Source organism: Fundulus heteroclitus, chromosome 13 (assembly GCF_011125445.2).
Source record: "Fundulus heteroclitus isolate FHET01 chromosome 13, MU-UCD_Fhet_4.1, whole genome shotgun sequence".
Classification (NCBI taxonomy): Eukaryota; Metazoa; Chordata; class Actinopteri; order Cyprinodontiformes; family Fundulidae; genus Fundulus; species Fundulus heteroclitus.
In genome coordinates, this window is record NC_046373.1 from 38,517,253 (window position 1) to 38,537,513 (window position 20,261).

The 20,261-nt window shown below is 52.6% G+C and overlaps 1 protein-coding gene across 1 annotated transcript in view; it reads right to left on the reverse strand.

Moving 5' to 3' along the window:
• Positions 1 to 20,261, reverse strand: part of crybg2 (crystallin beta-gamma domain containing 2) — a 38,846-nt gene that overhangs the window by 3,245 nt on the left and 15,340 nt on the right. Inside the window, 21 exon segments of the mRNA XM_036144817.1 lie at positions 531 to 654; positions 755 to 894; positions 968 to 1,100; positions 1,609 to 1,721; positions 3,102 to 3,134; positions 3,211 to 3,337; positions 3,413 to 3,567; positions 3,722 to 3,848; positions 3,925 to 4,064; positions 4,138 to 4,173; positions 4,245 to 4,371; positions 4,444 to 4,583; positions 4,946 to 5,174; positions 6,384 to 6,502; positions 9,799 to 9,846; positions 11,869 to 12,468; positions 12,860 to 13,825; positions 13,827 to 13,938; positions 16,589 to 18,285; positions 18,287 to 18,487; positions 19,210 to 19,359. Coding sequence (XP_036000710.1) covers positions 531 to 654; positions 755 to 894; positions 968 to 1,100; positions 1,609 to 1,721; positions 3,102 to 3,134; positions 3,211 to 3,337; positions 3,413 to 3,567; positions 3,722 to 3,848; positions 3,925 to 4,064; positions 4,138 to 4,173; positions 4,245 to 4,371; positions 4,444 to 4,583; positions 4,946 to 5,174; positions 6,384 to 6,502; positions 9,799 to 9,846; positions 11,869 to 12,468; positions 12,860 to 13,825; positions 13,827 to 13,938; positions 16,589 to 18,285; positions 18,287 to 18,487; positions 19,210 to 19,359 — 5,517 coding nt within the window.

Genomic DNA, 20,261 nt, shown 5'->3' on the forward strand with positions numbered 1-20,261 from the left:
ATTTAAATTAAAGTGCAGTGGAAGGTAATTGCATATTACAGTTAAAGTACGGTATTGCAGATGTATATGTAAACAATTGGTACTGTGAATAAACAGTTAGCAGTGCAAATCAATATTCAGTCATAGTTAGTAGTGCAGGATGCATGTAAACAGTGGTTACCATAGTAACAGTTAGGAGTGCAGGTGAACATTACAGTCTAGTAAATAACAGAATAACAAAATGGAGGTAGGTGTGAGGAGGGAGAGGAGAGTCTATCAAAGTCTGGGTTTAAAGTATGAAAATATTAAATTTGTGCTTTTGTAGCCAGCTGGTCACTAGCCCTCCCCCCCCCCCCCCCCCCCGCCCTCGTGATGTCATCAATGCAAGCCCAGCATAGAGGAAGTAGTAGGGCTCTTTTAAAACTATTGTTTTTGTGAAATTAGCACATCCACCATGAACAGGAAACACTCACCTGACTTTAAAACCACAACTCATTCACTGTCAGCTCACCTGCATCAAGCTACAGGTGAGCACTGATTGGTTAACGAACCTGTCTGATGGGGAACATGGAGCCAATCCTATGCAGGGAGCTGAACTTGGGCCAGTTGGGGATTTCTATGGGCTCCAGGATGAACTGGCGCCCCCTGTAGTTGCTGTGTTCACATAGCACCCAGCTACAGAGAGAGAGAGAGACCTGGTTAGAGCCACAGCAGCCACACCCTGACAGCCTGACACACAGAGCCCCCCCCCCCACACACACACACACACACTGACCAGCCGCTGGTGACCCGCACCGACAGCACGTGGTCGTTGTAGCCCTCCTGGGCCAGACTGATGACCTCAGAGTCCACGGTGATCTCCCGGCCCTCCAGACCCTCCAGCCCGAACAGAGAGACGGACGGAACCGACAGCATCTGCACAGACAGCTGGACGTCAGCACGGACGCCTCGGCACAGCGTTGGGTTTTAACCGAGACGCCTTCCTCACCATCGGCACCAGCCTGATGGAGAGCACCGAGCAGCCGGAGGAGGAGCAGCCCATGCTGGACACGCTGGGGTAGTCTTCCTCCGACAGGACGAACATGTTCCCAGAGTACTGCGTGTTCTCACAGAGGACCCAACTGGAAGACAGAGACACCTTAATGCACTCCTTCCTCCCATGAGACCTCCAGAACCGCCTGTTCTCAGGACCCTGGAAGGGCCTCAGAGTCCGTTCAGGCAAACCTTCCTGGAGACGTCGCCTTGATCGCTGACGAGGCTTTGGTCAGATGAGCTCTTGATGTTTGAGGTTTCATCTCCTGGTTGTTAAACTGGGCTTTAATCCCTAATCCTAATCTGAACCCGCCTTTAGTTGTCTGATTTTTTCATTTCCAGTTTCCTTGTTCCACTAACTTTGTATCCAGGACACATCGTCTGATAAATGATGTTAATTCTAGATTTTATTGGTATTTTTCAGTGTCTCCAGTTCAAATGTTTGAATTTTGTGTGGATTTTAACTAATTAAATCGGAGAAATAATCAGAGCTGACTGCTATAAACTGTAAAAATGTAATTTCAGTTTTGCTTCACCAGCGATGAACCAGAGTGTCGCGTTAAACGCCACTCCTGCAGATGCTGGCAGGTTGCTCACCTTCCTCTCACCACTCGACACGACTTGGTGATGAACTTGTCAGAGAGCGCCGCCTGGCTGTGGTGGAAGACGCGGCGTTCGCCCTGGAAGTCTGGCTCTGCGTACAGGATGATCTGGAGAGGAAGACCACTGAGAAGCTTCACACGAGCAGATTTACCAGGAACCCGAAATAAAAAAAACTACCCAACCATATCCTTCTGTCATTTAAAGATGCATATTTAAAAAGGTAAAATCTGAGTTACCGTTCCAATCTGAAAATCAGTGAGAAGTGTGACTTTCAGGGAGAATTTCACATTAAGGAACAAAGAACCTTTCAGAGGTTCTAGTGCTTCCTGCAGAGTTTAACACGGCTCTACAGGGACGGTCGCAGATATTTCTGGGGCCGGGAGCTCGAGCCAAAGAAGGCCCCCCATCGCCAAATTTATTCCCAACAGAAATTAGAAAACTGTGGATTTAATGTGTTAAGATTATACTGCAATTAATACGGTAAAATAAAAGATCCAATCGAATAAAAGAAAAATATCTAAATAAAATCAGACAGAACTGAGCCAGTTACTAATAACCAAACTATATTTAAATAATCATCAAGAGGTTTCCCAGCTTAAACTTATAAACCCTCTGCTCTGAATAAATTAAATAAAAATCGAAAGTATTTGTAAAGGAGCGTCTCTGGAGGAGAAGGAGGAAGATTGTTCAGGCAGCTCCTCAGACCGTGTTCATGTTAACGATGGTTCCTTCCTTTATATATATATATATATATATATATATATATATATATATATATATATATATATATATATATATATATATATATATATATATATATATATATATATATATATATATATACTGGGGACCCAGACCTGCTGTGTTTGGGTTTGTCCAAACATGGAGCTGTGCACGATGACCAAACATCTCTTCTCCGGTCTCATCCATCCAGAGGACATTGTCCCTGATTCTCCTTCCTCCAGAAGCAGCTCTTCTGAGTGATGCATGCTGGGACTTTGGGCCGCGCTCTCAGTGCTTTCCATCTCGGCTAATGATCCGTTAATCTCTAGATGAGCAGCTCATGATGCTTCATGCTGGTGAAGCAGCAAAATGTTCCCCTGTGGCTTCATCCCCATGGCCAGTCTGCTCTGTTCGCTTGATGTTGGGTTGAAATTATTTAATAACCCATTAAACCTCTGATCAGGTTTTTCATCTGTCCTGGTTTCATAGACCAGGAAAGAGCGTTTTCTCCTCAACATCAGGACTTTTCTCTGCTTCCTGTCTGGAGAAGTTCTCAGCTAAGGAGATGGAGAAGCAGCGTTTGCTTTATTTAAAAGCCGCTGAAGCATTAAACTGTGGTCATGAACATAATATAAAACTCTTTCTGAGCGTCTTTAGGTAACATTTAACCGGAGAGAACCTGAAACTGTGCAGAGCTCCTGTTTTAACAGCGTGACAGGAGATAAAGCATCCTGGTTCTGGTCCAAACGGACCCCAGCACTCACCTGGTCTCTGGGGCCGGGGGTCTCTGGCGGGGCCTGAAACACAGCAGCGTATGAGTGAACCCGGCTGAGCCTCACCAGGCGGCCTGCTGAACAGCTGACTGCACCTCACCGCTAAGATGGGCTGCACCGAGCAGACCCGGGTGTCCTGAGAGCCCCAGTCGGCACAGTTGCTGTAGAAGCCTTTCTCCAGGATGTACTGGTTCCCCGAGAAGTCCACATGCGAGTAGGCCACCCACCTGTGGGGGGAGGCAGAGGGTGAGACGGCGGCCGGCTCGCCTGGAGGCGGCGGCTGAAGGCGGAGGAGAACCTACGCTCCGCTCAGGACGTGGATGGAGCGCGTGGAGGTCTTGTAGGAGAACAGCTCCACGTCAGGGATGGCCTCAGTCACCTCGAAGGTGTTCTCCTCCATCACGCCCTCCTCCTCCTCGGGCTGCTCGTACATCACCATCATCGGCTCCGTCAGGTCCTGGAAACGGGGGGGGGGGGGGGGGGGGACGGGTTCAGTGGTCTGAGCTGGACCTTCATGGCTAAGATCTGAGCCGCTCCTCATCAGGCTTTAGGATGAAGGTCTCAGCGTGGGGGTCTCTCCTCCGTCTCTGACAGAAAACGCAGGAACCTACCGCCCGGATGATCCTGACGGAGCGCAGCTCGGAGTCGCAGCCCCCCCACACCCTCCAGTCGTGGTACTCCCCCTCCTCCAGGAGGTACTGGTGTCCACGGAAGCCCTCCTTCTCGTAGCCCACCCAGCTGCAGGGGGAGAAGCACAGAGCTGATGGGAGCTCCAGGATGCGTCACCCACACCTTCAGTGGGAGCAGAACTCACATTCCTCCCAGGACCTTCAGGGAACCCAGCTTGGGCATGAAGAGGTTCTGCTGGCGGTCGGTGCGGCTCATGAAGTCCCTCATGTTGGAGCTGATGGTCCTGGACTTGCCGGTGAAGTACGGCTTCTCGTAGATCACCATCTGAGGACAGACGGGAGGAGTGAGGACGCCGGTCGGCTGCCAGATGAAAGCGGCCGCTGCTGCAGGTTCTCACCTTGGGTTCCCTCATGTTCTCCACCCGAGGTTCTCCCTGTCACAGAACCAAACAAGCTTAGGAGGCGGGGCTCAGCGGTCCAGGGTTTGTGCCGCAGCACTACTCACCACTTTGAGCGGATGCAGCGAGCCCACGTAGGGCTCCTCCACCCCCCAGGCTGCAGGGTTGGTGTAGCCCCCCACCTCCAGGATCCGCTGGGCGCCCTGGAAGAACGGCTGCGAGAACACCAGCCAGCTGAGGAGCAGAGAGAGGAGGCGTGAGCGAGGAGCTCTGCAGACGGAGCTCCATCTTCTCAGGGTCACTCACAGCCCGGCGTTCACGATGACCGACTTGGCCCTGATGGGGAAGCCGAAGATGCGGGCGTCCTCAGACGTGTCCCTGAAGACCACCTTCTTCCCCTCCGCGTTCTCCTCCGGGAAGAGGGCGATCTCTGGAACGCTGTAGTCCTGAGGAACCACACGGAGAACATCAGAGGGAGAACCGCCGGCACCAGCAGCGGGAAGCCCTGCTTCTGCTGAGAGGAACCAGAGGAGGAACCCAGGCTCTAGTGGAACCAACTGACTGGAGTGGACCTCTTCTTCTGCTCCAACTGCAGCCCAGACTGGCAGCAGGAGGAGAACCAGGACTAGAACCAGGTTCTGGTGATCATCAACCATTATTCTGAGACCAATGACGGAACCACCTTTCCTCAGAGTCTGTTCTGGAGATCCCCAGGTGAGTTCTCCTCCAACACACCTGGGGATGTCCAGTAGAGGGCGCTCTAAGCCAGCAGCATCATGTGGAAAGAGTTTAAGGAACGCCGTCTCACCCTGACTGCTCTGCGCACCGAGCCGATGATGAACCTGCGGCTCGGCTTCTCCTCGGTGGTTTCACCGTCCTGCTCCTGGTCCCCCTGGTTCTCCTGGTTCTCCTGGTTCTCCTGGTGTCCGTTCTGCAGCTGCTCCTCAGGTGGGCTGAAGGGACAGGTGAGCTCGATGTCGCCCTCATTCAGAGCGATCTTCTCCCCTTTGAAGTTGGGCTTCTCGTAAAGAACCCACCTGAAGGAGACCAGGAAGAGGAGATGGTTAGAACATCGGGTCTGGAGCATCTCAGAACCGGACCTGACCAGGAACCAGGAGGAGATCCTAAAGAGCTCTGACTGGAGGTCCAGGACATGAGGAACCTCCTTGTAAAGTGTCTGCAGGCTGATTTGTGTGGCAGCTCTAGAGGAAATGGGCCGTATGGGTCCTGGTTCCACCTCAAACTTTCACGTCTTCCACCAACACCAGACCTCACAGGACCAGGAAGGACCTCTGAGGCGCCAGGTGACGTGAAAATCAAGCCTTACAGGTCGGATCGGTGCCATCACTCTGCAGCCGGACCAAACATTAACAACCCGAGGCTGCAGGTGTGGTTCTGGTCCTCCACGGCTCACCTGCCGCCTGAGTGACAGGAACACCTGGCCACGCCCCCACGCTTCAGCAGAAACCAGGCGTGCCGCTCTTCTGTGTTCGCATGTTGGAATGTTGTGGAAAGATCCACGAGCCAAAAGTGCGGCGGAACGAGGAAGAGGCTCTAATTAGTGAGCATCATCTCTGCGGCCTCCTGCAGGAGCCAACCTGCACCTCCTGCAGGAGCCAACCAACCTGCAGGAGCCAACCTGCACCTCCTGCAGGAGCCAACCAACCTGCAGGAGGCAACAAGTCGGCTCAAAGCTCCCTGCACCTGTCTGGACCTGAGCGTCCAGCTGGCAGAACCTCTGCTTCTCTGTAATAAGTAACATTCATACGAAATGATGAATATTCTGCGTAGAGATCAACGCTATAGAAAAACTGCTTCTAGATCTCAGAGGCTGAAACATTTATTTGTGCCAGCGTCAAATTTGGAAAGTAGGATTCAGAGTTTAATGGATCGACCAACAGCTATAAGTTAATAAAAAGTTAATAAATAATTCTTCAGCAAAGTTGACGTGTGGCTGAAAAAAATCATTTCTGTACAGAACCAACAGCTTTGGGCCGAAGACCGACCCCCGCAGAGTTACATCCAACACGGTTCATCTGGAAACCTGCTTCTAGATAAATAAATCTGTGCTGGAGGTCAGGCTGCTCCATCAGGCTGCTCCATCAGAAGCCTGATGGAGCAGCCTGACCTCCAGAACTCCGTCCTGCCCTGCAGGTCCTCGTCCTCAGCAGCTTCCTGATGGTCTCCAGGTCTCCAGCAGAGAACCAGACGTCTGAAGCTGTGTGATCCTGAGTGCAGCGGCTCACCCTCCTCTCACCACCCTGATGGAGATGGTGTCCTGCAGCTCCCAGGCGGTGGCGTCGATGACGTCGCCGCGGATCTCCATCCTCTGACCGCACATCCCCGGCCGATCAAAGATGAACATCTGTTCAGAGGAGCAGAGGTTGTTCAGGGAAGCCTTCAGAGGTGATGGAGCAACCTCCACCCTAATAACAAACAGACTTCACTTTACTGCTGATGGACTTTCAGAATAAAATAGTTAAACCCTGTGGAGCAAAGTAATCCCCCCCCCAGACCTGCTGTTCCTCCCGTCAGGTGTTCATGATACCTGCTCTGAGTCTTTAGCATCACTGAGGAGGATTTTGGACCCGCTCTGCTTTGCTGAACCGAGCAAACCACCACCTCCACCTCCACCACCTACAGCTCCTCCACCACCAGCGGCAGGGCGGCAGCGGTAGCGGCAGGGCGGCAGCGGCAGTGGCAGCGGCAGCAGCAGCGCGGCAGCGGCAGCGCGGCAGCAGCAGAGCGGCAGCGGCAGCGGCAGCGTGCTCCAGCAGGTCTGACAGTTTAATAACGGAAACAAGAACAGGTCTTGGCTGAGAGGACTGTGGTTTTCTGCTGAAGACGAGTCGGTTTAACCAGAACTTCTGATGAAGAGCAACCATCACACACACTGGTTATTAAAAGCCGCACCAACCACTTTTTTTTAACTGAACTCCACCAGTTCTGCCCAGCAGAGCGGTCGGATATCAGCCAGAAGCTCGCTGATGGACGCAGCAGGTCTGTGGTGGAGACCTTCCATCCATTCCCTTAGCATTAATGATTTTATGGGATTCTTCATAAATAAAATTTATTTCATTAAAAATAAAATAATTGGCATCCTCCCAAACATGATCACCTCGTCCTCAGTAAGTGAGTCAGCATTGGAGGAATCTTTAGAACCTGCGCAGTGTCTGAACTGTTTAAAAGCAGTAGAGCTTTCTGAGCTATCTAAAATTTTAGCTTCATCTAAACCTTCTACCTGTATGTTAGACCCAATCCCAACCAAGTTGTTTAAGGAGGTATTCCCTCTGATCAGTGGTCCTATTTTAGACATGATTAATGTATCCTTGGTAAATGGATATGTACCACAGGCTTTTAAAGTAGCTGTTATTAAACCTTTACTTAAGAAACCTTCTCTTGAGCAAGATGAGTTAGTAAATTACAGACCTATATCTAATCTTCTTTTCTTATCTAAAATTCTTGAGAAAGTAGTTGCTAATCAACTTTGTGAACATTTACAAAGTAATGACCTACTTGAGGAGTTTCAGTCAGGCTTCAGAGCTCATCATAGCACTGAAACAGCTCTGGTGAAGGTCACTAATGATATTCTCATGGCCTCAGATAATGGACTTGTGTCTATACTTGTCCTGTTAGATCTCAGTGCTGCATTTGATACAGTTGATCACAATATTCTCCTACAAAGACTTGAGCATACTGTAGGGATTAAGGGGAAAGCATTAGGCTGGTTTAAATCTTATCTGTCGGACAGATTCCAGTTTGTTCATGTTAATAATAAATCTTCCTCAAACTCTAGGGTCACTTGTGGAGTACCACAGGGTTCAGTCCTTGGACCAATTCTCTTTACTATATATATGCTTCCAATTGGCAAAATTATCAGACAGCATGGGATTAATTTCCACTGTTATGCTGATGATACTCAGCTATATTTATCCATAAATCCTGATGAATCCAATCAGTTACTTCGACTGCAGTCATGTCTTGATGACATCAAAAGCTGGATGACTTTAAATTTCCTGCACTTAAATTCTGACAAGACAGAAGTTGTAATCTTTAGACCAGAGTCTTCAAAAAATAAACTTCTTAATCAATCACTTAATCTGGATGGCATTAACTTGGCCTCTGGTAATAAAGTAAAAAATCTTGGTGTTATTTTTGACCAAGACATGTCATTTAAATCTCATATTAAACAGGTTTCCAGAGTTTCCTTTTTTCACCTCAGGAATATCGCCAAAATTAGAAACATTCTGTCCAGGAGTGATGCTGAAAAACTAGTCCATGCATTTGTTACTTCAAGGCTGGACTATTGTAATTCTTTACTATCAGGAAGTCCACAAAATGCAGTTCAAAGCCTTCAGCTGATCCAAAATGCTGCAGCAAGAGTTCTGATGAAAATCAACAAGAGGGATCATATCTCTCCAATTTTAGCTGCCCTTCATTGGCTTCCTGTTAAATCAAGAATAAAATTTAAAATTCTTCTTCTAACGTATAAAGCCCTTAATAATCAAGCTCCATCATATATCAGAGCTCTGATTACCCCGTATGTTCCTAACAGAGCACTTCGCTCTCAGACTGCAGGTCTGCTGGTGGTTCCTAGAGTCTCTAAAAGTAGAATGGGAGGCAGATCCTTTAGCTATCAGGCTCCTCTCCTGTGGAACCAACTCCCAGTTTTGGTCCGTGAGGCAGACACCCCGTCTACTTTTAAGACTGATCTTAAAACTTTCCTTTGTGACAAAGCTTCTAGTCAGAGTGGCTCATGTTACCCTGAGCTACCTCTATAGTTATGCTGCTATAGGCTTAGGCTGCTGGAGGACATCAGGGTCTATTTCTCTCTTCATAGAAGGTACACCTGGTCTGGTGTTCTGTTAGCTGTGACATCATCAGGGGAGGCAGATCATCCTCTATTACCATCTAACATAGAAAGTACTCCTGGGTCAATGTGAGCTTCTGTGCTTTCTGTGTCTCTGCTCTGTCTTCTCTAACATAGAAAGTACTCCTGGGTCAATGTGAGCTTCTGAGCTTTCTGTGTCTCTGCTCTGTCTTCTCTACCATAGAAAGTACTCCCGGGTCAATGTGAGCTTCTGAGCTTTCTGTGTCTCTGCTCTGTCTTCTCTAAGCCCCAGTGGGTGGAGGCAGATGAGCGTTCACACTGAGCCTGGTTGTGGTTCTGCTGGAGGTTCTCCTCCCTGTTAAAGGGGAGTTTTCCTCTCCACTGTCGCTTCATGCATGCTCAGTATGAGGGATTGCTGCAAAGCCATCAACAATGCAGACGACTGTCCACTGTGGCTCTACGCTCTTTCAGGAGGAGTGAATGCTGCTTGGAGAGACTTGATGCAACCTGCTGGGTTTCCTTAGAGAGGAAACTTTCTCACCAACCTGGAGGATCTGATGGAAGCTGACTTTGGAAAGAGACTGTGATGTGATGTTAATTGGTGCTATAGAAATAAACTTTAATTGAATCTGAAGCACACAGCATGTCCAGCTGAGCAGAACCAGCTGCTTCAAGCTGGACCGAATCTTTAGTGGATGGAAATAGGACAGAACGTCTCCTGCTGCTTCCACTGATTTAACTTTTCATTGTTCTTTAAAACGGACCGGCCTTAAACTCGCTCCATGTTCTGATGGCCTGGAGTCGTTTGGACCGGCTGCAGGTGAACTCACCTTTCCTGGACGAGGGTTGAGCTTCCCGTGTTCCTTCTCCTTAGTCAGCTGCAGACACAGAAAGAACATCATCAGTAACGCTGCCAGGCATTAACCCAGGTTCTGACCCGGTCCCGCAGGTTCTGTTGGTGGAGCCGTGATGAAAACCACTTCATCCCTGCAGGAAGAAGGGCTGCAGCGTTCCTGGAGCTCAGCTGGAGGAGGCAGCAGGACCACGTGGGTTCTGGGCCAGATTTGTCCAGGTGAGAGGCTCAGGTATCACCTGACCCGGATTCAGACACCTGATCGGATCGGGTTTCTGACCACGGAGCGCCGGCTGCGAGGCTCCAGTTTCCACTCTCACTGCTGACTTCATCAGGTCTGCAGACAGTAAACCGTGCAGAGGTGGACCTGTCTTCAGCTGGGGGGTCCCAGAAGGTCTGCAGCTCCTGCAGCTCCTCCTGGCATTAAAGCAGGTCTGCAGCTTTTTTATTGGACCTTCATCAACCAGCACCAGGAGACCTGCTGTCCTCCTGCTCTACCAGCAGCTTCACAGACGTTCAGCAAACCCTCAGAGTTCGCTGCCTGTTGCTGGTTGTTTGCAGGAGGCGGTCGGTTCAGGTTCAGGTTTGTTGGTACAGCAGCTTCCTGCGGAACCGGAACCGACCGTCAGCCAGGATCAGCAGCAGGTGTTTTTGGTAGGAACCTCTGATCCCAGCTGCTGACTGAGACGTTCAGGCACATTCCTGGTGTCAGAGACGTGTTCGCTCTCAGCCCATGACCCCAGTCACAAAAGCTCTGCCTGCTTCAACTGCATTCTGCAGCGTGTTCTGACTCTGCCGGGAGCGTCAGCTCCAAACGGATCAGCTCCAAACGGATCAGCGCATCGGAGCGAACACGACGTGAACGAAGACAGACAGCTGCATGGTTCCAGCGTTCCTCCCTGCGGCCAGAAAACGTGCTGCTTCAGCAGAATGTGCCATCCAGGAGGGAAGCGGATCATGAGGCCTTCCACGGCGTCAGGCTGAGGAGAGGCGCGGCTGCGTCTGCAGCAACAGGCAGATAGCTGCTGTGGGTGTGGACCGCCACAATATTTATCTAAGAGGTTCTGCTCCAGCAGAACAGCTGCTTCACATTCTGATCCAGCCTCTGCAGATAAAGCTGCTCACACCGCGGCTTCAGAACCGCTGCAGCATCTCTGGGTTCCTCTGGAGTTCTGCTCCAGTTACAGACGAGGTTCTGATGGCCATGCAGCTGGTTTAATGATTTCCTGGTAGAACTGAGCAGAACCTCACCAACCCATTTCTGCTTTGGATCTTGTTCTGTTCAGCACCAGCTCAGAAAGGTCCAGCCTGGTCCTCCCTGCAGCTGATAAAGGAGCTCAGGGTTCTACTCCCTCAGGACGGGTCAGAACCTCCTGTCTGAGGTCAGCTGCAGTTTGCTGTGGTCTCAGAGGTCTGGGCCTGGCAAATGAAGCCAGTGGTTCTGGAGCAGAACCTCCAGCTGCTGCACATCTCCTCCTCCATTCACCAATCAGAATGGGTAAAGATGGCGGTGCTGGTTCTGGCAGTTTAAATCATTTGGATCAGCTAATTCCCTCCTGGGCCCGCAGACGGAGCAGCAGAACGTGTGCAGACGTGTGAGCCACACGCTGACACGCCTCTGCTGCCTAATTACACCTGCCACGCTCAGAGATGTTTGATCAAACTGCAGCTTCTGGAACCAGTTTCTATTTCTGTTCAGCACCAGAGAAACTCAATAAATGCATCAGAAACTCTGCAGAGAGAAATCATTTTCACACGGCAGCACATCTGGTTCTGAACGGCTTTATCCCATCCACACGTTTGGTCCTATTTTCAGTTTAATGAGTTTCTGCAGATAAACGGTTTCAGAACTAGAGTCCTGCTGCTGACCGGCAGACATTCACGTGCACACCCCTACATGCACGCCCCTACGTGCACGCCCCTACATGCACACCCCTACATGCACGCCCCTACGTGCACACCCCTACATGCACGCCCTTACATGCACGCCCCTACGTGCACACCCCTACGTGCACACCCCTACGTGCACGCATGTTGCTGTACTCACATAGGCGTCTGGAAAAGCTCGGTACTTGGACATCAGGCTAAAGTCTGGTTCATCCCGTTGGCTCTGGAACTGGGGGCCTCCCTGCACGCTGCTGAACTGGGGGCCATCCAGGACACTTCTGAACTGGGGCATCTGTGGCGGGCCCTCACAGCTGAGGCTCCTCTGCAGGACCCCCGGCTCCAAGTCGGTGAGGGGCCGTTGCAGGTCAATGGGGTCCCTGCGGCTGACCAGGCTGGTGGGGCCGTTGGAGGTGGGGGACAGGGAGGACAGCCAGCTGGTCCGGGCCCCTGGGCTGGAGTCCCCGGCTCCGTTCTGGGAGCTCGACGAGGAGTTGATGAGGAAGGAGAGACGCTCCAGACGGGACCCCTTTGCGTCCCTGCTGGGCCCCACGTCCCCAGGCTCACTCAGTCTCATGGCTGAGGGCCCGGTCTCCGGCAGGGAGAGGGCGCGGGCCAGGGGCCGGTTGGCGCTCCCGTTTTCCAGCTTCTGGTCCGAGAATGAGGAGCGGTAGTTTTTGAAGAGCAAGCTGCTGTCGAGGCGAGAGCTGGTGGAGGGAGACGGTGGGGGCCCGGTTCCGTTAGCCAGAGAGGAGGCGGGTTCCTGAGGAGGACGAGGTCAGAGTTAGAGAACCGAGGAAACCGAGCCGCAGATTCAGGTTAGTAGAAGAACATTAAACAGAACATTTCACTTCCTGACAACTGAATTTTGTTTCACTTTAAAGATCCAGGAACCAAAATCAATTGGAGTTCCTGGATCAGTTCCTGGATCAGTTCCTGGATCTGGGTTCTGGATCTGGGTTCTGGTGACCCGTCCAAACGGTCCTGATGCAGCAGCTGCTGTCAGAACTCACAGTTCACAAAACCAGGCTGAATCTAAGACACCAGCAATTAGCCTGGACCGGACCGGGACTAAACCCGGAACTGAACTAGACCGGACCCGGTCCAGAACTGGACCCAGTCTCCGTCCTGCTCGGCTGACGTGTGTGTGTTACCTGGCTCTTCTTCATCAGCTCCAGCGGGGACATCTTGTCCCTGATGGGGTTCTTGTTGAGGCCCAGGTCAGCCGGCAGCGCGTAGAGCGGCTTCTGGGGCTCCTGTGGCCCCTGGGAGGGGGCGCTGAGGGAGGGGGCGCTGAGGGAGGGGGCGCTGAGGGAGGGGGCGCTGAGGGAGGGGGCGCTGAAAGAGGGGGTGCTGAGGGAGGGGGCGCTGAGGGAGGGGGCGCTGAGGGAGGGGGTGCTGAGGGAGGGGGTGCTGAGGGAGGGGGCGCTGAGGGAGGGGGCGCTGAGGGAGGGGGCGCTGAGGGAGGGGGCGCTGAGGGAGGGGGCCAGGTCGGTGGTGATGGGGCTCACCAGGTCTTCCTTGATGGGGGGCAGGGAGGAGACCAGCGCAGGGGGGGCAGCGCGGGGGCCTGTGCTCCTGGGCCTCTGAGAGGGCCCCATGCTCTTCAGGGTGTCCATCAGGTTGTCCATGTCGTTTAAGGGGGAGTCTGCTTCAGGGGAGCAGGGGGGAGGCAGGGCAGGTGCAGGATCAGAGACCAGATCCACCAGGGTGGCCCTGAAGACTCCGGTGAAGAGGGAGTCGTCGTCGTCGGTGCTCCTGGAGGACACGGAGTGCTGCTCCTGCTCCCACTCAGACCTTCTCCACTCTGTCTCTCCTTTCAGCCGTTCCTCCTCTTCACATGCGGGAGCAGCTGGCTCCTCCTCCTCCAGCAGGCTCCGCCTCCACTCCCCAGCTCCAGCAGGGCTCAGATACACAGAGCCGTCCGTCAGGCTGCTGGGAGCCGAGGAGGAGGAGGGGGAGGAGGGGGAGGAGTCCGGGAGGAGGGACCTGCTGGAGTTGTACTGGGTCAGGCCCTGAAATCGGTTCTTCCACTTGTACTCCGCTTCTGGGTCGGGCTCCTCGGTCCTGCTGCTGGTTTCAGTGGCAACCAGCGACACTTTGTGGAAACGGGATTTAGGGTTCCTCCTCCCTGGGAGGAGAGGAGTTCTTCAGGGTGGTGCTCAGGCTGCTGAAGCCTGAATTCATCCTGTCATCCGGTTCTGGTTCCGGTTCTGGTCCTGAATGCTGGAAGCTGTGGGGACACAGAGAGACAGGAGGTGATGAAACAGCGGTCACATGATCAGGCTCAGGTTCCTGATTGGGTCAGGCAGCTGCAGGACGCCAACATGAAAACTAAACAGGAAGTTCTGACCCAGAGTCCAGAACCACTTCCATCAACAAACATTCCCTACGTCGCCCAGAGCAAGAATGCTGGGTGGGTCGATTAGATCAACAGAACCAGAACGCTCAGAGCACACAGGGTCCACAGAACAGCAGCAGAACCTTAGAACGTCCCTGACTGCGTCTTCATTCTGAACCAGTTTGCCTTTTGTTCCAAACATATTGTGATGTCACTCATGAAATCTGACAGTTCTGGTGCCGTGGGCCATGACAGCGGCTCCGTCTCGCCTCCAGAGCGAGTTGGACCAGTGGAGTCTGATCTATCGATTTTCAGGCTAGCACTTTATTAGCTTAGCATTCAGACCAGAGATCGTCAGGTGTCCTCAGAGGAGAGGACATGAGGACGTCACAGAGGCAGGAGACGTTCCAGGACAACGTGGAAAAAGCTCTGAAGTCTGGCTTCACCTTCATCTGACTCTGAGGAGGAATGTGGAGCAGGTGTGGCTCTGAATACCTTCCTACCGTCCAAGCAGCTGAAGCATCAAGCTGCTGTTTCATGTTCTTGAAATGAGTGCATCTGTCCTCACAGGTAAATGAGATGATCAATGGAAGGAGTGCTTAGACTCCTAAAATAAGATAATCAGATATACTTCACTGGAAATGAGATGATGGAGATGAGCTGTTCTCATTTTAACCGCAAAAAAAACTCTTATTCCATCAGCAGATCAGTTAAACTTGCAGCTCAAATCAAATGCACTCATTTAAAAGCAGTTTTTCTTATTTATAGTCTAGTACTGCGGCTCATCAACACTAAATGCTGCCATCTGGTGGTTTTAAAGCCAACTACACCCAGCTGCTGCTCCACAGGAGCAGGTGGCCTTCACGTTCTTAACCTGAACTTACTGCCTCACCTCCACCCAGCTGGACACCTCTGGGCCAAAAGGCCTTTATGCATATTATTAAGAAACAGGATCTAGTTTTAAGGTGCTTTAAATCCTGGAGATAGTTTTTTTTTTAATCGCACCTAAATTCCAGGTTTTACCACAGGAACCTAAGTAAAGCCCAGCTTTTTGGTATTCAGCCCCAGATTATTAGGGGTCCCATCCACCTGGAGGCGCGCTGAGCTACCCAGCAGCTCGTTAACGGACCCTAAGCTAGCGTTGCTCTCTGTAGATCCTGCTTCTCTGAACAGAGACACTTTACAGACACAGCCGAGCATCCCGGCCCTCCCGGAGGCCCAGCTTCAGCTCCGCCACCACTGAAATGTTCCCACCACGGCTGAACAGGAGCTTTAATGTTCCTTCTGAGGCTGAGGAACCAAGCGTTTCAGCTGCTTCGTTCCTCCCCGTGTGATGATATGTTCAGGTGTGGGAACCAGCTCAGCAGTCGCCTGGAGCTTCATTCCTTCAGCTGACGTCTAAATGCAGCTGTGCTCTGAGTCTATATGCAAATTAGCTGAAGGCTCCTGCATGCATTACGACGCGCTGCAGAACCAGCTGCAGACCTTTGTCCTGCATGGAGCCGCCATGTTGAATGTTAGCAGCTTCATCTCGTCCATTTCTGCTCCTCATCCTGCAACACGGTCCAAAGGACGGCTGGGATGGATTTAAAAAGTTTATGATTCAAGCTGTAAAAACGTTTGAAAGGTGAGAAGGGTCTTCATGGTCCTCCTTCTGCCGAGCAGAACATCATGAAACCATCAAGGAGTCTGGAGGACTTTCAGGGAGCATCTGGACAGCAGTGATCTCTGGTCCTTCTGAGGGTTCTGAAGGACCAGGAACCTCAGGGACCAGAGATTGTTCTGGAGAACCTTCATCCAGAGGAGGAGTCAGCTTCTCTGGGCTCAGAGGCTTCTGGGATGGACTATCATGGACCATCATGGACCAGATTCTCCAGGTGTTTGGTGAGAGGAAGGAGGAACCGGTCCCTGCAGCCAGGCTCTGTGATGGTAGGAGGTTGGATCACGGTCTGGCTTTGGATCATCTCCTCTCCTCTGATGGCAGCATTGAAGCAGGAAAGTCCAGCAGAGGTTCTAGAGCAACATCTGCTGGAGTTCTTCATGACGGGATCCTCAGCATCAGCGTTTGGTGGTGGGAGATGAAATGGAAAAACTTTTCTGGGACTGAAGTGCAGCAGAACTAGATTAGTGAAGGAAAGACTAAGACGTGTTCGGTTCTGTCTGAGGAGTTTGGACCTCCAGGAAGCCACGACCGGTTCTTCTTGCAGCTTTAATGAGTTGCTGGGAACTTTGTGCTGCAGGAAGCTCAGATTAAATCAGAGGTTCTGATGAAAATGCAAATCCAGACAAGATAATTAAACGGCAACAGCGTCTGTTTCTCTACCTGAGCTCAGACCAGCAGGCTGAAGTTCTGGAGCCGGTTCTGGTTTCATCAGAACATTTTGTTCATATTCAGCCTTTGCTCCCTTTTCTGTTTAAAACGGCTTTTTCCTCAGGTTAATGTGATGAGCTGACGATCTAATCGGATCAGAACCTGACTGAGCCCAGTGAGAGCCTGGCCGTAAATCAGCTGCTCACCTGACTAACAGGTAGACGGACTCACCTGTGGTCCCGTTGACCCGCGGCCTCGGCTGGGTGCAGGTGAGGAGGCGGTGTGCACGGTTCCGTGGCTGACGGCTGCTCTGACACCTGTGGTGGCGTCGCAGCGTGTCCGTCTGCGCCCTGAGTCACGGGTCCCGCCCCCTCAGGTGTGCGGGAGGCGGCGGCGGCAGCGTCAGGTGTGCGTCCTGCAGCAGCGTCAGGTGTGCGTCCTGCAGCAGCGGCAGGTGTGCGTGAGCCGCGCTCATCCTGGCCTCCGGCTCCGACCCGGCGCCGCTCTCCGGTTTCTTCGGGTCTCCTGGTGTCAGAAACTGGAAACTTTGCCTGCAGGCTCGGGGCGCTCTGCTCCTCCGTCTCCACGTCTCTGGCCTGCTTTCCCTCCCCCGCCGGATCAGAGGAGGGCGGGGCCGAGTCGCATTCCTGCGGCCCGTTTACCTGCTGAACCGGTGCTGCCAGCAGCCCCTCCCCTCTCACCTGTGCTGGCTCTGATTCCTCCTCCTCTGGCTTTGGTCCCAGCCTGAAGTTTCTGTGGAGCAGCAGCGGATCCTCTGACCTTTGACCCTCAGGTGTCTTCTGGGTGCAGGTGTGAGCCGCCCCCCCCTGCTGGGCGCCCCCCCCCTCAGGCAGCATCTCCTCCTCTCCGCTCTCCGGCTCGTCCTCCTGAGCGCTGAAGTAGGTGCTGCCTTCGTCCGAGCCCAGGCTCAGGTAGGCCGGACTCAGAGCTCGGTCCGGTTCTGGAGGTTCTGGGGAGCTCTGCGTTTGGGTTTCCCCCTCCTGGCCGTTCATTCTGTGATCCCGGGGCGAGGACTCGGCTGGGAACGACCGTCTGAGCAGGACCGCTCTGCGTTTAGAGCAGGAAACCCGAGAGCCCGTCCCCGGAGACGCTCCAGAAACCCGAGAAGCAGCCGAGTCCGGAACAAGGCCTGCGCTGTGCGCCGAGTCCAGAACCGGGACCCGAGAGGAGCTGCACACCTGGGCCGAGGGAGCACAGGTGGGATTGGCTTCACCTGCGGCAGCGCCACGTGACAGCAGGGGGGGCTGGACCACAGGCGGTTCTGTCTGGGAGGCAGAACCTCTCTCTGGGTTCTGGGAGGGAGGTTCCTCTGAGCCGAGCCGTGGAGCAAAGAGGGAACCCTGGCTGGTGGGAACCCGGGTCGGTTCAGAGCTCATGGAGACAGAATCAGGGTCAGAACTCTCAGCTGAGATCCGGTTGCTGCTGACGGAACCGGTCCGTGGGTCCGGTTCAGGATCCAGAGAACCACTGAGACGTAGAGCTTCTCCAGGAGCTGAACCTTCAGCTGAGTCCTGCCTGGACGGCGTGGTCCTCGGCTCGGCAGCCCGGGTCAGAACCACAGATTGGGTTCCAGAGGTCACCTGATGTTCAGGTTCTTCAGGACCTGAATCTGGACTCAGAGGAGCATCGGGAACGTTCCTGTCAGAGCTGCTGGTCTTCAGGAGCAGCTCCGGGGGTTCCTGACGCCTCCTCTGGCTGAGGGTGTGCTGACGCAGCCGAGCCGTAGTTCTGCAGGAGGTCTGGGTCCAGACCCGGTTCCGCCTGCTGGCGCTGGAGGCTGGGAACGGTTTGTGTTGGAGCAGGAGGAGCAGGAAGGTTCTCCGGCTCCTGGGAGGAAGGATCTTGAAGCTGAAGCTCCTGGATGGAGGCGCTCTGAGCGCTCGGCGTTCCTTCGGGCCAGCCATCGGAGAGGTTCTGGTCGGGTTCTGGCCGGTACCTGGGGCTGAGGAATGATCCGAGAGGGAAGGAGAAGTACGCCTCAGATCGATTTGAAGACAGAGGAGGAGGAGACGGGATGTCGAAGGTGCCGCTGGTGTCGAGCTCGGGTTGAGACAGACTGAGCTGCATGTTGGAGCCGGTCGGATCCGGATCCAAACGGGAGCCCGGGTTCTGTGAGGAGAACAGGAAGAGGTCCACATCAGTCAGTGAAACAGAACCATGGTGGTTCTACCTGGAGGAACCACTGAAGAAGACAAACCTTTTCAGCTCGACCCAAAAACGAGGGTTGGTTCTGAGGTTGCTGGGTTTTGGTTCTGAGGTTCTTCTTCTATGGTGGAATAGTTCTACAACATCCACACCGGCTCAGATATATTCACACAACCCCCCCCCCCATCCTCAAGCTCCTGGCACCATTCTGGATGAGGATCCGGTTCTGGTCATCACGAACCGGATCCTCATCCAGAACCGTTGTTGAACTGGAGATGTTTTGACCTGCAGACGTTTAGAAACGGATCCTGAACATTTGTCCTCTCCAGCCCTCCCCATAGTTCTGGTTCTGTTCAGTCCAGTGAGGCGGGTCAGACTAAATGCTGCGGATCAGGACCGCCAAGCAGACGTCAGCTGATCTGGGCCTGTATGAATACTTCTGAGCCGGGCTGGATCAGAGAAACAATTCAAAGTTCTGGTCCGTTTAATTCTGTTGTTGGAACAAGAACGGCGGAACCTTCTGACAGAACCAACCCGGCTGCTGATTGTTCTGCAGTTGGGTTTCTTCTAATCTGGACTGCTGGGAAGATCAGAACCGTAGAGAAACACCAGGTTCTGTTCAGGAGAGTGTCAGAACTCTACAGCAGAACCTTCTGATGGACCTGAGAGAGACGTTGAGACCTTACCTCCTGCTGGACATCGGCGCTGTGAAGACCAAAGGTGCTCTGTGAGACGTTCTCCTCGCCGCTCTTCCTCCTCTTCCTCAGGCCGAAGGAGAACGTAGCCAGACGTTTGGGTTTCCTCAGGTCCAACTCGGAGTAGCTCAACTTTTTGGCCTAAAGCAAAAAGAGAAATAAACACCAAAGCTCTTCTGCCCCTCATGAGACTGAGAACGGCACCAAGTGGGCCGGCTTCTAACCCAGGACCTTCTGGAGGAGAACTGCTGCCGTATGGATCCAGAACGTCTGGGACTGGGAGATGAACTAGTCTGAGCTGGAGCTGCAGGGTTCTAGGGTTCCCTCTGAGGTTCTGCTTGTCCTGACATGGAGTCGGTTCCGGTCCGTCTGGGTCTGAGGGAGCGTCTGCAGTCTGTAGCTGAAGCTACATGAAGGTGGCCATGCTTCATTTTTACCCTCAAGGTTGATTCTCAATGGTTTTAGATGAAATTAGACTTTTATTCACTGGTTTTACCGTTTATTTTATTTGTTTTATTTGCTGCTATTTATCTTGTTGTTTGGGATTTAAACCTGTTTGAAGTTTTTCTTCTATTCCTGTTTTATTTGGAAACTTTATTACGCTGGTTTCACTAAATTCTGTTTGTCAAACGGACGGATGATGGACGGAGAGATGATGGATGGATGATGATGGAGGGATGGATGATGATGGATGAATAAATGATGGATGGATGGATGAATATTGAATAAATGATGGATGAATGAGTGAGTGAATGAATGAGTGAATGAATGAATGAATGAATGAATTTGTAGAAAACTCTTTGCGGACGTTACTAGTTCTTTCTGCTCTGGATAGATCTAGAGCACCAGAACCCGGTGCGGGCCCGCGGCAGCAGGAATCCAGTCAGAGACGAAGGCTCTGGCACCAGAACCTCATTCCAGCAGCAGCTCTCCACCTCACAGGAAGACTGGCTGAACATGATCTGCTGCTTGCGACAACTTCTCTGCTTCCTGAATTCAGACCAAAGGTTCTAATTGAAGCTTAGACCGAGACTCGCTAAGCG